The sequence below is a fragment of the Puntigrus tetrazona genome, chromosome 15 (assembly GCF_018831695.1).
Source record: "Puntigrus tetrazona isolate hp1 chromosome 15, ASM1883169v1, whole genome shotgun sequence".
Lineage (NCBI taxonomy): Eukaryota > Metazoa > Chordata > Actinopteri > Cypriniformes > Cyprinidae > Puntigrus > Puntigrus tetrazona.
In genome coordinates, this window is record NC_056713.1 from 14,448,499 (window position 1) to 14,467,270 (window position 18,772).

Genomic DNA, 18,772 nt, shown 5'->3' on the forward strand with positions numbered 1-18,772 from the left:
CTAGCAACTGCACACCAGCTCACTAAATCACTCAGAAAACCCAACCTCTACAAAGCAATCACTCAGAACACCATAGTAAAAGCATACCTGCATGCAAAGGCTAAGAACACTCAGAAAGCCAATGTTTAAAAACACTCAAAAAACCCTACCCAGTTAGCACAAGTACATCTGCAAGATGTCTTTTAAAGATGACATGATCTGGAAATCACCTGCTGCATACAAACTGACAGAAGTAAATTTTTTAATTCATAAATATCTTAAGGAAATCTAATGAATGTCATTTTGACATGTGATGGGAAATGTCCTATTGACATATGAGATGATGATGCAGATGAGCAAAATTGTCTTCCTGATGTAAATGCAGATGTCACATAGGTGTCTCTGTGATGTAAGCATGCTATTAGGGCAACATCTACAGACACCTAGAACAGCCTAGCAAGTGCATACCAAAAAAGCATACTCATAAAACCTAGCAACTACAAAGGAGCATGCTAAAAACCACTCAGTCTACCTTAGCATCTAAAGACTACAATGCTAAAACACCCAGAAAAGCAACTGCATGCAACATACTAAAACGCTCAGAATACCCTAGGAACTGCATAGCAGCACACCAAACCCAGCAACTACAATGTAATAAACTAAAAACCACTCAGAACACCCACCCTATTGAAAAAACAACATACTGGTTAGATATGTCCTGTTTCATTTGTGATGTTTCATATTGGCACTTTGGCATGTACTTATATTTTCTTCAGAATATTTAAGATATAGTATGTGTTTCAATGGGATTACGAAGGTGGTGTGCCATTCATGATTAGCCTACACAGATAACTTGTCTCTTTATCCAAGGTTGAGTTAAAAAAAATAATGTTTATCTCATGCTGTTATCTACAAGGTGATACTCAGTTCTGTTGAGGTTTTATATAGAAAACGGAAGGAAAAGCAGGAATTTGGGGAAAATAATTACACCTGCAGTGTGACAAAAGCTGAAACAAACAGAAGGAAGCACAGTATGTGTGATTAGGTGATACGCCTCCACAAAAGCCAATGCTACGCCAAAGGAATAAGTCTATTATGTAAAGTGCTGAGGAAGAATTTCATTATATGTGATATGCAAAGTTTAATGCGAAGGGGTTTGCAAACAGACATAAACAGCCAGCGAGTAAGAAAAATATAAAGGGAAAAGGTTCAGCAGCTCCGCCAGCCAAAGCTGAGTTGTTTGCCTTGTCTTTTCCGATTTATTTGGCTGAAATCCCCAGAAGCTTAACTTTCCGTGAGCAACACGACACACACACTCTTGCTCACTCACTCAAAGGACAGGTGTCATACTAACAAAACAAATGAGGAATGAATGGAAAAAATATCCAGTACTGATTGGATAATAGCTAAAGTAATATTGGAAGACTACACATCTCATTCCTTTAGATCTTTTAAACACTGAGGTATTTATTATGATCCATCTTTTGAGCTCCTCATCTCGGCTAGGTAATTCTCGAACCCACAGCTGTATGTGCGGTCTAAGCACACAGCACTGAGGTTGTTTAAGGCTTGTGAACCAGAAATCATCAGTTTATGTCTGATTTGGAGTGGAGATAGTGTATGGGCGCTATAATCCCTCATGAGCAATAACCTGAAAAGGCCCCAGAACTTTGCCATCCTCTTTGGGTGGTTTGCCTAAAGAACGTAATTTTGAAATGGTTGCCATCTTTACTGAAGTAGTTTTCTACCATATCCAGGCAAGTTTTTTTTTGGTTGCTAAAAAAACAGATTAGCATATGTGCAACAGTAGAGTAATATGTATTTCTGCTCCAGGTTACTGTTTAAAGGTAGCTGACCGACATTACAAGAACAACAACAATTTCTCTGTTAATCCCACACGTACGTGCAAGGCCCATGGGGGAGGCTTGTGAAGGGTTCTGGATGCTTATTTAGTCTGTTGGTGAGGACATGTTTCATTTTGGCATGCCGTTAGGACAAATGGGATTACACGGCCACTCTAAGAGCGAGGCTCAAGCGCAGGTGAGGCAAGCTGCTTGGGCACTGTCATCAGACGCCCAGGGAATCATTGCTAAAGGTCAGTGGAGTCTGCATCTGAATGCCACAGCTTAGACACATTTGGTGTCGAAAGCTATTCCAATAAATATCCGCTCATCTCCTGTAAAAGTGTAATTCCAGCCTCTGTATTTTGAAGGCAGAAACCTGGAGGATTATGGTGATGTTAAGAGGCAGCGGGAGCGAATCAATTTTGAGTGAATGACAGGAATGATGCTTTGAATAATGCATTTTTGAAAAGAGGGGCGGGGGGGGGGGGAAGCCGCTGCTTGTGAGCAAATGGGACTCTTATAATAGTGGAAAATTTTCTCCTTCCCTGCCATTCTGTGTGTAGATGAATTGGTGGATAAGTTACACAAAATGGCTCCAAGGAAGCATGTCAGAAAGCAGCAGGGGTATTGTATGCCTCTCAGAGGCTTAACACAGGTTTAACTAAGCACTCAAGAGGTTGTTGGTAGGCTCTGGGATCAGTCTCAGCAGAAGCAGGGTGAGCCCGTCTTATACACACACGGACAGAATAAATACTCGTAAAATACCAGATTTTGCTGCTTCCCTGAAGGGCTCAGAACCTCTAAAGCGATTCTATTTTCTTGTCATTGTTTATTTCCTTTTCAAAAGGAGCTTAGTTTCATAGGGCAGACCTTATTTCATTGAAAAGGCCATCACAGAATAAATGAGCTTCAACAAAATTTTATTTAGTCTTTCAGAAGAAGACTGTTTAGACGGAAGTAAGTCAAGGTGGTTAAGTGAGGTAATGGGATAGTTTTCTCAAAAATTATGTTGCATAGTCACCCATGTCCTTTTAAAACCTTCTACTGTGGAAAACAAAAGACAGTATTCTCTTATGTCTAAATACGTTTTATTCAATGAAACTCAGTATGACCCAGTTTTATTCAGACCTCAACATTTCTCAAAATATATATTTTTTATGTTCCACATTCAGTGACAAAAATCATAGAGATTATATGGGTTAATCATGACAATTTTCATTTTTGGCTGTACTATTTCTTTAAGAGTGCCTCGGGAGACAAAGAAAACATACAAAGCTGCTCTTTTCTACAGAATATGATTACCACCATGAGTACAAGGCACCAAGCATCTTTTTTTTATTTATTTTTTTTTAAAGGACAATTTGATGTGCCAGACGTGAGAGGAGACATCAGTGAAATGGTGTATTATGTTATGCTTATATATATATATATATATATATATATATATATATATATATATATATATATATATATATATATATATATGCGCACTCCATATGTATTTATGACATTGTTTACCTTGAGGCATGTAAATCATCACTGATTGATGCAACAGCCTGTAGATACTATTAATAATAAGCTTTTGTCAACATGATGATGATATCAGTGTTGATGTTTGATCTTTATGTAAAGACATGAATGCACAGTGATCAACAGCTCAGTACATTCATGAAAAATTCCATAATACTCAAAAATCCATATATATATGTTCAGGGAAGATTTTATATACTGTACATTTATGTATCAATGATTTAAAGCAGCACATACAAAAGAACATTATACAAGATTTACCAAAGATGTGAATAAATGTCTTCCTTTATGTATTCTTGCATTACGGTCTAGCTGTCTCACCAACCTATATTTCCCAACGTTTTTTTTTGTACTGGGTATCCCTATAGATCCATCAGTAATGGTCTAATATCCTGTTTGTCAACAAACCAAAAATGTGCTACTCTTACTTGATATTATACACAATATATTTCAGTGTTGTTATTCATTTTAAGTGGCCATTTTTACCTTTAAATATAAAAACAAAACAGTGTGGATAAAAAACATTTAGTGTCTATGTTTAATGACACACTTGAGCTTTTTAGTCTTTTACAGGTTTTAACATTTCTGGGGGCAATTAAGGAGGAACTTTCTCAAAGAACAAACAGCAATCTTTACAATATAGAATTTATGACTTGAATACAAATGCAGGCAAATACTAAGTCTGTCTCTTTCATTCTCTTAATATCTTTCTAGGCTGTGGGCTGGAGTTCCTGCTGGTACTCTGTGGGTTGGAGCTCTCCTGGTCCTGCCCACGTCACTGCATTTGCTACATGGCCCCCAGCACCGTCAGCTGCCAAGCCCACAACTTCCTGTCCGTCCCGGAAGGCATTCCTCCACACAGTGAGCGCATTTTCCTTCAAAACAACAAGATTCATCGACTACTGCGGGGCCACTTTAGCCCTACAACAGTCACTCTGTGGATTTACTCCAACAATATCACATATATCGAACCAACTACTTTCCATGGGTTCACCTTGCTAGAGGAACTGGACCTGGGAGACAATCGCCACCTACGTTCACTGTCTGCAGAAACCTTTCACGGGCTGGGCCGGCTCCATGCCCTCCATCTATACCGCTGTGGCCTCAGTGCACTGCCGAATAACATCTTCCAGGGTCTTCGCAACCTCCAGTATCTGTACTTGCAGGTGAGACGCATCACTGCTTGCGTAACAAAACGAAATGTCATGTTGCACTACTGTTGTAGGATAAATATAACCAATCTTTTGTTTCTGTGTTTAAAGGACAACCATTTGGAGTATCTGCAGGATGACCTTTTTGTGGACTTGCACAACTTGAGTCACCTGTTTCTTCATGGGAACCGTCTCTGGAGCCTGCACCAAAATACATTTAGGGGACTGGGGGCTTTGGACCGGCTGCTACTGCACCACAACCAACTTCAGTGGGTGGACCGCCTGGCATTCCACGACCTGAGGCGGCTTACTACCCTCTATTTGTTCAACAACTCCTTGACGGAACTAGCTGGAGAGTGTCTGACCCAGCTTCCTGCTCTGGAGTACCTTCGCCTCAATGACAACCCTTGGGAGTGTGACTGTAAGGCTTTATCACTGTGGGACTGGCTCAAAAAGTTTCGGGGGTCCACATCATCAGTGGGTTGCGTGGCACCGGCAGAACTGGCAGGCAAAGACCTAAAGCAACTGAAGAAAGAGGACTTCCCAAACTGTTCCGGATCTGAGTCCCTGCACCAAAGTAAGACCAAGACTTGGGCAGGAACGGATAAGGTCTCCCTGAAGCAGGAGCCCCATCCTGCCCAGCCTCCACAAACGCACCCACACAACCCCCAACCGAATGAACAATACCCTTCCCCACCCTCTCCCCTGCCCCAGCCACCCCCTGCCATAAACGGTGTACATGCAGGACCTGGAGGGTCTCCGGGCATAGTCCCTGCTCAGAGGCCTGGACGCTCCCGGAACTGCACACGCCAACGTGTCAGGGGAAGCAAGGGAAAAGGACCTAACGAGGTCCACATCTTGAAGGAGATGGCTGATAAGGAGTACTCCTCTCCCGATTTCACTGGGAAATATGATGAAACATCTTCTGATGGTTCAAACACCCGCAGAAAGCACAAATGTACCCCCCGGACCTCTGTGCGTCCCCCTAGTGGGGTCCAGCAAGCCACCAACTGGGGACACTCTCATCATACACATTTCTTTCTCTCTAGTATTCTGGGACTGCTTGTGATCATTCTGCGCTGAACTCTGATGTTGGACCATCGTGGCATCACAAATACACCGCAGTCCCCAGATCAGCTCTAGCTCCAGCATTACCAGGCCTACTAATGTGTGTATGTTTCTGTGTGTATGTGTGAGTGATAATGTGTACTACACTGTATAAGGAGCTTTATCATTTAGACTGAAATAGTTGAAAACTGAACACCGGATTTTATAAACTCCAAATTTGGGTTGGGGAACAAGAAGCATAGTGAAGCAAACTGAACATGCTTGCACTGCCACTGTTGTTGTTTTTAATTTTTAATTTTTTTTTTCCCATTTCCTCTTGGTCTGGTCTATCCCCCTCTAAATGGAAACCATTTAAATTAAAGAAAGCACAGATGACCAAATAAATATGTACAAAGAATGCATAATAGGAGGCACAAGTTAGCAACATAAATAGAGATAGTGTTTAGAAAGCATGTCCTACGACTTCATTTTTCTTCAACATAGAAACAAACATATAGGAGACCATCAAATGCTCATAATTGTATAAGTACACTTTCCTCTGTTAAATATATTACATTATTGCCAAATAGATGCAAAAATATATCCGAGTTTCAACCATCGGTAGGACTTGCTTTCTTCACTGATGGAATGTTACAATGATGTGAAACCGAAAGTGTTGTTTGAAAGTAAAGTGTTATAAACAGTCCTCTAAACTAAATAGCCAGTACATAAGCACATACATTGTCTTTACCTCAGAAAAGTTAAGTCCTAAATACAACATTATTATTTTCACTTTAGATGTTTGTTTTTTTTGCCCTTTCAATAAGTTCCTACATTTTTTTTTCCAGATTTTCTTTGCTTTTGCCCTAAAAAGTAACTTCAGGTGAATCATCCTTATTTTGGATTGCATTGTTTTGTAACAGCACATAAAAGCCAATGGTTATACTAGCTGCTATATTGTTTATAGAAGCAAATGAGACCCATTTTACCTCATCTGCTTCCAAAAAACACAATTTGTGTGTGTGCGTGTGTGTGTCCAGTATAAAAAGCTATGAAAAAAATAGAGTTGTGTTTGTTTCTTGTCCTCTGTGTTGTTTGTTTTGTTTGGCTGTGACTCAGAGGACTTAGAAATGGACTGCTGATGGGGGCGCCGACTCTGGAGGGGACACAGGTCTAATTGAAGTGAACTCTATTTTGAAAAGCGCCTTCAGCCTAAGCCCGCCATTGAAAACATAGACACCTGTCTTTCTTAGAGCGGTGTGAAATCAACTGTTTTAACAAGACAGACAAGAAGAAAAGAAAACAACAATTAAAAAAACACACACACAAAAACTAAATGTATCTTTAAGAGACTCAATGACAAAAAAAAAAAAAAAAAAAAAAAAAAAAAAAAAAAAAAAAAAATTCAAATTTAGCATGGCCAAAAAAAAAAAAGACCTTTTGGAGCCATAGGCCTGCTTGATTGCCTCTACAGTGTCTGCTGTGAATGCAAATAGGAGTCCAAGAGAGGGACAATCACGTGAACACTCGGGACACTACGGATGACAGACGGTCTGCCGTCACAGATGCTGTGACACACTTTGTAAAAATAAGGAGAACTGTATCATCACAACCTGCAATGGAAATATTAATCAGTACTATGACACTGACATCATTAATGACATTTTTGATTACAACAGGGTTCCTGAATCTCTGAAGAACCTCTCTTCAGAATGCAATTATTTTTTTTATTATCATTATAATTTGATTTTCTTTTTTCTTTTGGTCGTTTTGTTTGTTTGTTTGTTTTGTTTACACATTTATTTGGTACGTCCGTAGGGCACCATTTTCTGACTAAACTGCACAATCCAGTCTCCTCTCGACCCTCCCTTTCTCTCTCTTCTGTGTCTCTCCATCCTAGTGATTTGATGGTTTGAGTCGTTCTCAAAAAAAAAAACAAGAAAAAAACGTTTATAAAGATATTAAAATCTATATCTTCTTATGTTAAATGTGTTTGTTTGCATTTACTTTGCTTGTGTGTTGTCAGTGTGGCCTGACAGAAGATGAGTTTTCCATATTTCCACCTCTCTTTGCCTTAATTCACAATTTGGCTCTTTGATAACCCTAGTAAAAATGAATGTACTAAGATGTAATTGGAATACATTTATTTTGTGTCAAGTATTCTACAAATGCAATACAGTATATCAGTCGAGAATACCAAAAGTACAATTGCAGGGTATTTTTATTGGGGGCATACATATTTAAAGGCTACTAAATTGGAACTTTAATTGTGCAGAAGTAGGGCTGAAGTTTAAATAAAGATATACTGAAGTATATGTGTTTTTGTTCCAAAGTGGGACTATTGCAATTATACTTGTGGTAAACTATTGGTCTTTCATACAGTCCTCAGCAATAGTGACATTTTAGGTTTAATATTAAGAAATGTGCATTGTGCACATGCAGTACTACAAATATAAATTAAAATTTTTTTTATCAAAGGTCACTGCACATCGAGTCAAAATTTTCACACTTTGAAAAACCCCTCAACCTCATGTTGTCAATCATGTTTACACAATGCCTCCAAACGTTTCGTCTGTCAAAAAAAAAAAAAAATCTAATCAGGTTTGATTTCTGCTCTTTCCCTTTTTGTTCCTATGGAAGTACATATTCTTTTTTTTAAACTATCTAAAATATTCAATTACCTTAATATACATTTTCAGAAAATATATTTTAAAATATATTTAATTAACAACTACCATTATTACAATAACATTCTAAACATTTTAAATTTGAATTCAGAAATTATGTTTTCAGGATGTTTTGATTGGAAAACAAGACAATACTGATCATACTGGATCTTCTGGAATTGAATTTACCTCTATATCCATGTTTATATCTGCAGACAAAAACACACATACATAACCAGACTCTATCATGAGTCATCATACACTAATATATATGCTTGATTATATGGAGAGCTCGGGAACATCACCACCCACAAACACTATTAATTTAAGTGATTAAAGCAATCCCACTTCACAAGTGCTGTACAGGCTCACTGTATGTGTGTGTGTGTGTGAAGAAGTCTATTCAATCAGTAAAACATGCAAAAACTCATATATCTAAACCTCTATAAATCATCTCTAAAGCATTGAGTATTTATGAATGTGTCACTGCAAATCTGGAGATATTCAAGGTTATCATTATGATTTTTAATCGGACTTTACAGCATAAATCCCATTTCCTCTCCCTCTACCCTATCCACCCACCGTGATGGAAATCGATTCCCGTGTTAGAGTGTAAATTACTTTTTTTTTTTTTTTTTTTTAATTCTGTTCAATTGAAAAGAGGGGAAAAGTTAGTTTTCTGCATGGCAGAGGACGGAAGCAGAAATACATTTGAATTGATGAGCATCTCTAAAGTGATAACATGGTGGGTCTCGGCTCATTCTCTCTGACGTGCAATAGCTCGCTTCACCTCTCCATCTCCATCTCGCTCACTCTTACTCTTTTCCACCTCCATCCTATAGATTTATAACATGCAGTGGATAAAGTGGAATTTCACAGGAGCCCCAGTCATATTCAGTAATACTAGCACTACAGGAAGACACTACATATAAAAAGCCAAAATATAAGCAATCAAACTATCCTTGAGCTCAAAACATCCTCCCTAGTAAAAAAAAAATGCATTAATACAAAAATAAGCTGCAAAAACAGACTACTCATTGTATGTTTCATCACCTATTGTCACACAGATGACTGCAACAATATATGGCAATTCTCACATCAATAATACCTTATTCAAAACAGAGACATGGAGGGCTTTTGAAGCTCTTGATAACCTCTAAAAGAATAAAAACAAAGATGTGTGAACATGTCCTGGGCACTTATAATCCATGCTGCAAATGGCTTAATGCACTAAAACAGAGATAATGGAAAAGAAATACATTTAGTGTACAAGTTACTAATGATGATTCTATATAAAGGCAAGCATATGAGCCAATATGAACACAACCGGCTTTCAATGGAGTAATACCTTTTCAAAAGGAACAAATTTGTATTGGAATTCAATTTTGGTTCTTTTAAAAAGGTACATATTAGAACTTAATAGGTACAAAAATGTAACCTTTTGAAAAGGTACTGCCCCAGTCACAGCTTTTGTACTTTTATTTCTGAGAGTGCATCGTGTTCATAATCTAAGAGCAGCTGTCAGGCTTTCCATTATATAGTACACATTATCAATAATTACACTTGTGACATTTAATATTACTGTCTTAACACATTACTTTATGAAAAAACTAATCTGATAGATCATATTAATCATTATATAATTCAAGTAAAAGAGTGTAATCAAGCTAAATCTTTCAATCGTTGTGCTATTCCTAGGTGCATGTGCATGGCACTCAATGCTCTGCATTTCATCTCTTATTGTCCGCAACAAACTGTATAGAGGTGTATTTTTTAAAAAGACACCGATAATTTCAGTTCGATCTGCATTAGAGTGATAACACTTTTATGATAACGGTAACTATGGTTACATGCACAGATTCTCGTCAGTCCAACTGCAGTGTTTATATGTAACCTAAAATTTGCAATCCAGTGAAAATATCCATTTGTGTCTCACAAGATCTTTTTTCACACCATCTGCAAAGTTTAGTGCTGTGACACAAATATGTGCAAAAAAATTATGCATATGTAAAATCTAATTTACATGCCAATTATTCTTCTAACAAATTCAAATCTGCATCACCACTTTGAGTCTGAAAGAAACTGAATGTAGATCAAGCTCAATCTGATCATTTTTAATCCCACTGAGGTTTACATTGAGCTATCTGTTGCAATCAAATTACTATTGGATTATTAGGACACATGTAAACATAGCTACTGTAATGCAGGCTTTGCAACAAGGTTGTTATTGACAGATGGGAAAGACACAGAAAACCCACAACATCAGATGAAAAGAAGGTGCTTCTTAAAGGCACAGTAGTAATAAAGGAAACAAAAATGTATTATGAAAACGGTCATGTTTTGACAAAATAAATCATTAACGTTAAAAATAAAATGGCCATTTTAAAAATGATGCAGATGTCATTTTGACTTGACGATAATCCCTGCTTGAATTCAAAACATTTAATATTTTAAGCACTCGCTAAAGGAATAAAAGCTGCACATTAGTGATTCAGCTAAACCCTAGGAGCTATAAATTGCGATTGTGCCGTTGCAGTCAGGAAGGCCAGAGCCAGACATGAAAAAAAATGCAGTATTTCTATTCTCAGAGCTCTGTTTTACTGGCATTTATTTGCAAGGGAGGAGCTGCTTCAAAGCTGCTAAAAATAGCCTGAGCTCAGTCCCCTCACAACTTCAAAAAAAAAAAAAAAAACATCTGAATGAAGGAGGAGAGGATGTGTGAGGGAGCGAGGGCAGAGAGAGGAATGGGGTTAAAGGGAAAGAGGAGAGCAGAGGGCCAGGGAACGAGGTGAGGAAGGACCCGATGGGAGAAGAGGCAATAAAAGAGACAGATGCAGAACAGATGGCGGACCGGGGGGAAGAGTGGAAGAGGCTCACCGGGCCACGGACATAACCGGAGTACGAGAACTACAGCAGTCAAGGGAAATGAGAGCTGATGAGGACCACCGGAGCTGAGGGAGAGAGATAATGAGAAAGCTAAAGGAGGAGTGAATGATGCTACAGTACTGAATACAGTAGGACCGAGCCCTAAGTAGGATTTGAGCACTTAAGTCACACTTGAAATCAAATTTAAAAACTCAGTTTAAATTGTATTATTTTATTATTATTGTATTGTGAAGTACTTTTGGTGAACATTTTCCCAGAGAAAAAAAATTTAAACAATAGCTGTTGAAACAAATAGCTTATGTTGCTTGGATTAATGAATAAATGGTTCATCTTAGCAATATTTCAACAAAAACTCTTCAAGTATGGTTATACGTGGAAACAATGCAATATGGACTTTACAACATAATTTTTGCTAATTCTCTATATTGCACTTAGGACCTTTTCTATATTTATAGCTAGAGCAACAACATTATTAATTGTGCCATCAGCAGTTTGGGTCAGGTTTAAAGGTATAGATTTGTGTATTAATGTGCCACTGCGAGCCTGTACATGAACCAAAAAGGGGGGAAAGACTGGCAAGGAATCCAGTATGCAAGTGAGATGCACAGGTTTAATTGACTTCCTTTCACTGCTGCATGAGTTTAATTAAAAGCAAGCCTTTAGAAAATTAAAAAGTAAAAGAGAAAGAGAGAGAGGAAGAGCAAGTGAGGAAGAGCAGCAAGAAACTCAGAGAGAGGGAGACATGATAATTAACAGAATAAACGAAATGACACAAACGTCATAGCACCTGCCTCTCCCCACCTCCCCTTCCTCCCCAGCAAGTCCCTCTTTCCCCAATCAATCACAAACCTAATATCATCTTCCTCTATGTAAGCCCTTCCTCTCTCCACTCCACTGTTTATTTATTTAGCCTGGAAGTCCCTTTAGGCCCTGCTGAACCTCACTTGTCTCAGCTGCATATAAAACAGCAGGCGCTTTATAGCTAACACGACGCTACTTGACTCTGGAAGTCAAACTTTACCTGCCGAAAACGCAAGAATAAAATACAGCGTGCTTAAAAAAAGCCGTCTTCAAGTCCTTGATGATTTTGTGCGATGTAGTTTTTACCAGTTCGGTTTTAACCTATCAAAACAGAGTTATGGCCGCAAACTCCTCCGCTTAAACAAGTGCCGCCCCACGGTCAAGTGCAGTCTGGTACACCCGCAGGCTTTACAGTGATTTACGGCAGCTGTTTATTACCGTTTGGTAAAAGACAACTGTACTCACTAACAGAGCAGCGTGCTGAAACCGTCTCTGTCAAGCTAGCAGCTGATCAATGGCTGTAATTAAAAGGCCGGATCAATTTCAGCTGGGGCAACCCAATAAAAGTTGGGCTCAAACTGCAAGGCCCCATCAGTCCTGAACAAATTCCAAGCTGAGACGAGCCCCTGAGCAGTGAGGCTAATGACATACACAGCACTTTCTGCCTTTCTATTAATCACACACACACACCAGCCTGACACACGGTACACTCCCAAACACAAAACCATCCACTTCCCTAGTTTTATTTTCCTCTGTGGAGAACTTGTGGCCATGTGTGGTTTTTCCTTCTTTTTATTTCTTTTATTTTTCTAAGGTGTCTGGATACCAAACAACCCATGGTTGCCATAAACTACAACCATAAAAAAATTGAGGTTAGTATGTTTTTTTTGTTTTTTTGAGAAATTAAGATTTCATCAAAGATTCATTGAAGGAATGATAAAGATTTTTTTTGTTTCAACAGATTTTGTCTAAACCTAAATCAAATCAATATTTGATGTTACTACATTTTGCCTTCAATCCAGCTTTAATTTTTATAGGCACACTTGTACAAAGTCAAGGATTTTACAGGATTATAGTCAGGTGTATAATCATCCAATTATACCAAACAAGTGCTGATAATCATCAATGTCACATGTAGGTTGAAACCCAGTCATGAACTGAAACAGAAACAGCTGCATGGAGGCTTAAAACTGGGTGAGAAACAGCCAAACTCTGCTACCAAGGTGAGGTTGTAAAAGTTTTATGTCATAGCAAGATACACCAGGTACACCCATCTACTGTCCAGAGACGTCTTCAGCCAAAAAGCCATACTTCCAACATGGGAACAAGGCCAAGTGAAAAAGGTGCCATTGGACTGATGAGTCAAAATTTTAAATATTTGTATCTATCTTCAGCGTAAAGAAAAACAAGAAGTACTGGAAGTGATGGCATGGCCCCCACAGAGCCATGCTCAACATCATCAAGTGTGTCTGGGATTGCATGAAGAGACAGAAGGATGTGAGAAACCCTACATCCACAGAAGATCTGTGGTTAGTTCTCCAAAATGTTTGGTACAACCTACCAGCCGAGTTCCTTCAAAAACTGTGTGCAAGTGTACCTAGAAAAAAGCCAGTATTCACACCCAGTATTGATTTGATTTAGATTTCTCTTTTGTTCATTCACTGCATTTTGTACACATATATACACACACACACACACATACTGTATCATAGTTTGTAGAGTGTAGAATGTTTTCAACATTGACAACTATAAGATTTGGTGGCTTTTGAAGGACTTCTAAAGGATCTTGTGACAGTGGAGACTGGAGTAATTGCTGCTGACATCACAGGAATAAATTAATGTTTTAATATATATATTAAACCACTTTACATTGTAGTAGTATTTCTTTGCTTTTTTCTGAAATAAATTCAGATTGGTAAGCATTAAAATGAAAAACATACTTATCCAAAACTAGAATAAAGTACGGCAGTAGATGCATATTATTAAAAAAAAAAAAAAAAAAAAAAAACTTTCGTTTTCCATTTTTACAGGAAAAAGTAGCACATGGGTTTAGAACAACAATAGAGTGAGTAAACAATGACCCAAAAATGAACAACCCCTTGAAGTAAAATATTGGTTATTATCTCTTAGTCTAAATTACTATATTATTTTTATAAATGTTTCATCAGGTCCCTATTTTTCCTCAGGACATTTATATATTTATATTAGCCTATAATACGCGTTTCAATTTGCATTGAGTATTGTTATCCAGAAATGACACTGGAGAACATCATAATCCTCCAATAACATCTGCTTAATCACCTTGTTGCAACCGTACCGAGTCACTGAATCCTCGGTCCCCCGTGTCCCCAGGACCAAATAAACAGTCTCAATAATGAACCGCCAATTAATCACAGGCTGGAGGACATACCACACAAAAACAGGTTCACGCTGAGGGCGACGCACATGTGCACTGAATTGAGGACTCTTACGCTAATGAGTTTTGAAGAATCTGTGACAGACGGAAGCTCTCGTAGACAAGTGTTTCTCTTCCTCGCTGTAGTCCAGAGGCCTGGTATGAGAAACAGACCCACAGGAAAGAGAATCACACATGCTATCATACTGCTAACTAACAGGAGAGCAAATGGAGAGCATTCTTCTGCTTGTGTTTTTGTCATGAGAAAGAGATTCTAGTATAGTTTACTGATGTCTACTCAAAATTTGACAAATTGTGCCATTTGCCTACATGGCAAAGTCTGCTATGACTAGCACTGCTATGAACTTAAATTTCTTATTCATTTCTTCAAGACCCATTATTTAAGCTGTTTTCCACAATGATTTTGTAGCTCTCTAATAATTTCAGTGTCAATGCCTATCTCATTCTGAGTCTTCAACTCTACAAAGTTAAACAAGTGTATCAAATATATCTTGCAATATAATAAAAACAAACCTATTAGTGTAAAAATAAACCTACTGCTTATTAGCATAGAAAATTTGCCATTTACAGTGGTGGGGAATATGCCACTGCCTTGTAGGGGGATACTTTACACTTAAACCAAGAAAGACTGACTGAAAAACAGGATCCTAATAAAAAATAAAAATAACAAAATCAACAAATTTGTGTCAGGTTGAATTCGGTCTTAAACAACAAAAGGTTTTTGAGGGTTTTTTTTATTATTTTTTACATATTTCTAAACTGTAAATATACATCAAGATTATAAATTAGGTTCTCCTCCAAGTTAATTTCAGTTCAGTTAAAAAAGTTTCAAGTCCAATCCAAAAAAAATAATCCAAGGAATGGAAGGGAAAATATACTCTGTACCTTTTCTGTGCTGGTATCAAAAAGACTCTCTAACGAACAAAAAACAAAGTCTATGAACTCCCTTTTCAGGAAAGTTTAGTACTCACAGTTCCAAAATCAACAGTTGTATGATTTGACAGTTCAGTTCTGATCACTCACTGAAAAAAAACAAAAAAACAATAGCAGCTAAACATTTTCAGTGTGAACATCAGTACAACAATGAAAAGCTTTCAATCAGTAAGACTGAGAAACATACACATACAAAAAAAAAATACGTTTAGGTTTGCATAAACTTATTTCAAGTTCTGCACCTAACAGGGAAAATACCTGTTTGAACGCTGTGAACATTTAGGTTCAGAAAATACTTTAATTTTCACTTTCAGCTTTAGAATCACGTGAATTTATGGACACAAGTACAGACTAATCTACTAAATCATCAGCTGATATTTCATTGTCATGGTCCCTGATTCATCCACACCTGTAGTTGGTGCAAATGTAACAACTGTTTCACCACAATGTTAGGCAAGGTTTCCCAGTGATTTTTTATCTTTTTCCTACCCCTATGTAAATGATTCCATAATAGAAACCAGTCACCAGGTCTCATAAGTGCACCATTAGATGTGCGTCATAGGCTTTCGTTGTTGTTTGTTTTGTCTCAAAGCTTCTGCAGAGTTGGCTACTTCAACAGTGGTCTTGATGGTTTTTCACCCAGTCATCGAGACTGTCAACTCCACTGTCCTTCAAGTCTCTCCCATTAAGAATATCCATCAGCATTCAGCATCCCTACCAAGCATTAAGAAGATGGGCAAATAGCCAGTTGAAGTGTAGACTCTGTTATTGCATGCCATAACCAGCTCAGGTAGATCTTGTTTCTAATTCTTTTTCTTTTCCAGGGATAATGTCCTTAGCATGTCATGCATGGCAAATCTTTTTGCACTGGCGTTACCCTGCGGATGATACAAAGTTGTGAAACTCTTTCCAATTCCATAGACGTTACACAATTCTTTGATGATGTTGGCTTCAAAACATCAACCTTGGCCGGAATGTAGTTGTGCAGGACAACCATAATGAATAAACTTTTGCTGTGGTGTGGGCAGTCTGATTCCTGGTTGCCACTGCTACAATAAAACGAGTGAACATGTCAGGTAAGATGAGGACATTCTCATATCTTCCCACAGATTCCTCTAAGACTGTGTAATCCATAGCAAGGACTTCCAGTGGTCTTATCATCCTGGATTGTAGTAGACCTCAAAATTAAACTTGGACAACTGAGTGGTGGACAAAGGAGCGTTGTTCAACTGCTCCTAAATTTGCTGTCTCCAAGTAGTGCATATGGTTCTGATCTGTAATCACAGAGAACTTGAAGTAGATCAAGTATCCTTTGAACTTTTCGGTTAGAGCTTATTTTAAGGCTATCAGTTCTAGCACCAATCGCAAAAGGACTTTGGTTTGCATAGGTGATCACATGCTCAGAATGTGTCCTAGACTCAATACGGCCCTAAGAACATGCAGGGTCCCATCAGTTGAGTATGAAAGACTGTCTGATATCTGGGTGTGCAAGGACTGGTGGAGACATTAAACACTGCTTGAGTTTGTCGAATGCAGTCTGACACTCTGTTGTCCAGTTAAGAGGTTCAATGATATTCTCTTTCGCTCCTTTACCAACCATGGCAAGAAGAGGCCAGGCTCACTGAGCAAAACCAGGAACAAATCTCCTGTAATAACTCATGAATCCAAGGACCTTAATTCTTGAGTAAGGTGTCTTAATTCTTTGATACTCATAGGTGCAGGCCATGTTTCCAATGCCTGAGTTTTCTCTCCATCCACCTTTACTCCCTGGTAGGAAATTATGTTACCCAAGAATTTCACTTTGGGTTTTAAAAGGAAGCACTTGCTGGGTGATAGTTTCAAACCTTGCTGTTTCAACGTGATGACTTTCAATGTCTTTCAAAATGAAAATAATGTCATGCAGGTAGATCAAATGTCAGATCACCAAGCACCACCCCTATCAGATGCTCAAAACATGTTCACTAAATGGAGGAGTAATGATTCATTGCTTCTCAGCAACCTTTACAAAGCCATTCTTGTCACCACAGCTTAGTGGTTTAGTCTGCATCTTAATGTTACCCAACACTGGCTGGATCTTTGCTTCCTTAAAGCCATAGCTACACCTGTCTATCTTCTTCATGTCTTCAGTGGTCATGAATAGAGCCTTAAGTTCACTCAATGCATTCACACCAACGATGGCAGGCAATCCTTTCAACTCTGTCCTATTGTATTTGCTCTCTTTGATCACAAACACACACTTTCCATGCAAATTATTCCCTATGCACTCCAAGTCTACTTTTTAGACATCCTATAATGAGAATGTCCAGGTCATTTTCTGCTGTAAGATGGACCCTGTTTGGCGGACGAAAGCACAAGTTCTCCAAAGTGATTCTTAAAATGTGACTATGATAGTAGTCACTTCTGACCCTGTATCCAAGAGGCAGATGGTACTGATATCATCAATTTTCATTTCAATGGTCAGATAAAAGTACTTTCACAAAGGCACTTGGAAACATTCTCTGTATCAAAATGATGACTCAATTTTGTCTTCTTGAGAAAATGTCATTACCTTGAAGGCAGACTTCATTAAACTTATTCATACCCAACTTACCAGGTTTGGAACAACATACACAGTAGATGGTGCTCTCAGAGCTTACTGTTTAATAACTTTTTTAGCCAAGGAAAGTGCTCCTTTCTGTTTGGCTCTGGCTTGTTGTAACATGTCTGGCTGCTCAAACTGTCTCATTGTTTCTTACAGTTAAGCCATAGCGTCAACTCAAGGACCACAAACTTACACTGAAACAGGAATTGATCCTGTTCTTGACCGCAACATATAGCGGAGGGGAATAAGCCACCAAATACGCCTTGTGGGGGGTACTTTAACGAAGAAACAGGATACTACTTCCCCCGACCCAGTGTTTTTAGTCTTTCTACAAGGGTCGCTTGTATGTTGTGCCTTTCTTGTTGCAATATGTAAAAGCTTAAAATGTGGTGAGGTGGGCTTCAGGATGTATTCTGTACACGGTGGCTGCCTGGAGTGTGTGTAGTAGGCTTGCTGCGATAGATAGTGTTGGTCGGTAATACTACTAAATTGTTGAGCCACAAAAACGGTTATGTCACTTGACCACCGTGACACAGTCGTTTTGATTTTTTAATTAATAATAAGAATCATTTAGTTGAGAGAACAGACAATTGAAACCGAACGTGGCTGGTCAATGCAGCAAATCAAACAAATGACAGTCACACACAGATCAGATTAATTTAGTTTCATTAGTCGATTCAGTCAAGCTGACAAGACAATGATGGAAGAGTTTCAACACGAAACGTAATCTGTTAAATTATTTTTCATTTTGAAAAGCCTGTTGACTTCTACCATCAATCTAGATGATAATGGAAATTGTAAAAAAATTTATTTTGTTTTTTGATTTTTGCAGATTTTAAATTTTATTTAAACTGAATTTTGAATTATTTTACATTAAGGTGTATGCCGTCAGTGCCACTTTATTTTCTTATTTAATTTGCTAATAAATGTTACACATT

At 38.1% G+C, this 18,772-nt stretch overlaps 1 protein-coding gene and 1 long non-coding RNA gene across 2 annotated transcripts in view; one reads left to right on the forward strand and one right to left on the reverse strand.

Annotated features, from left to right (window-relative positions):
- rtn4rl1b (reticulon 4 receptor-like 1b) overlaps positions 1 to 8,096 on the forward strand; it is a 131,962-nt gene extending 123,866 nt beyond the window's left edge. The window contains exons 2-3 of the mRNA XM_043258182.1: positions 4,068 to 4,519; positions 4,616 to 8,096. Of these exons, the coding sequence (XP_043114117.1) occupies positions 4,068 to 4,519; positions 4,616 to 5,587 (1,424 nt within the window). The 3' untranslated portion in view covers positions 5,588 to 8,096. The remainder of the gene's footprint in view (positions 1 to 4,067; positions 4,520 to 4,615) is intronic.
- Positions 8,097 to 14,008: 5,912 nt separating this feature from the next.
- Positions 14,009 to 18,772, reverse strand: part of LOC122359476 — a 28,187-nt gene continuing 23,423 nt past the window's right edge. The window contains exons 3-4 of the long non-coding RNA XR_006252705.1: positions 15,292 to 15,342; positions 14,009 to 14,455 (exon numbers count right to left, since the gene is read on the reverse strand). This is a non-coding gene — a long non-coding RNA (uncharacterized LOC122359476). The remainder of the gene's footprint in view (positions 14,456 to 15,291; positions 15,343 to 18,772) is intronic.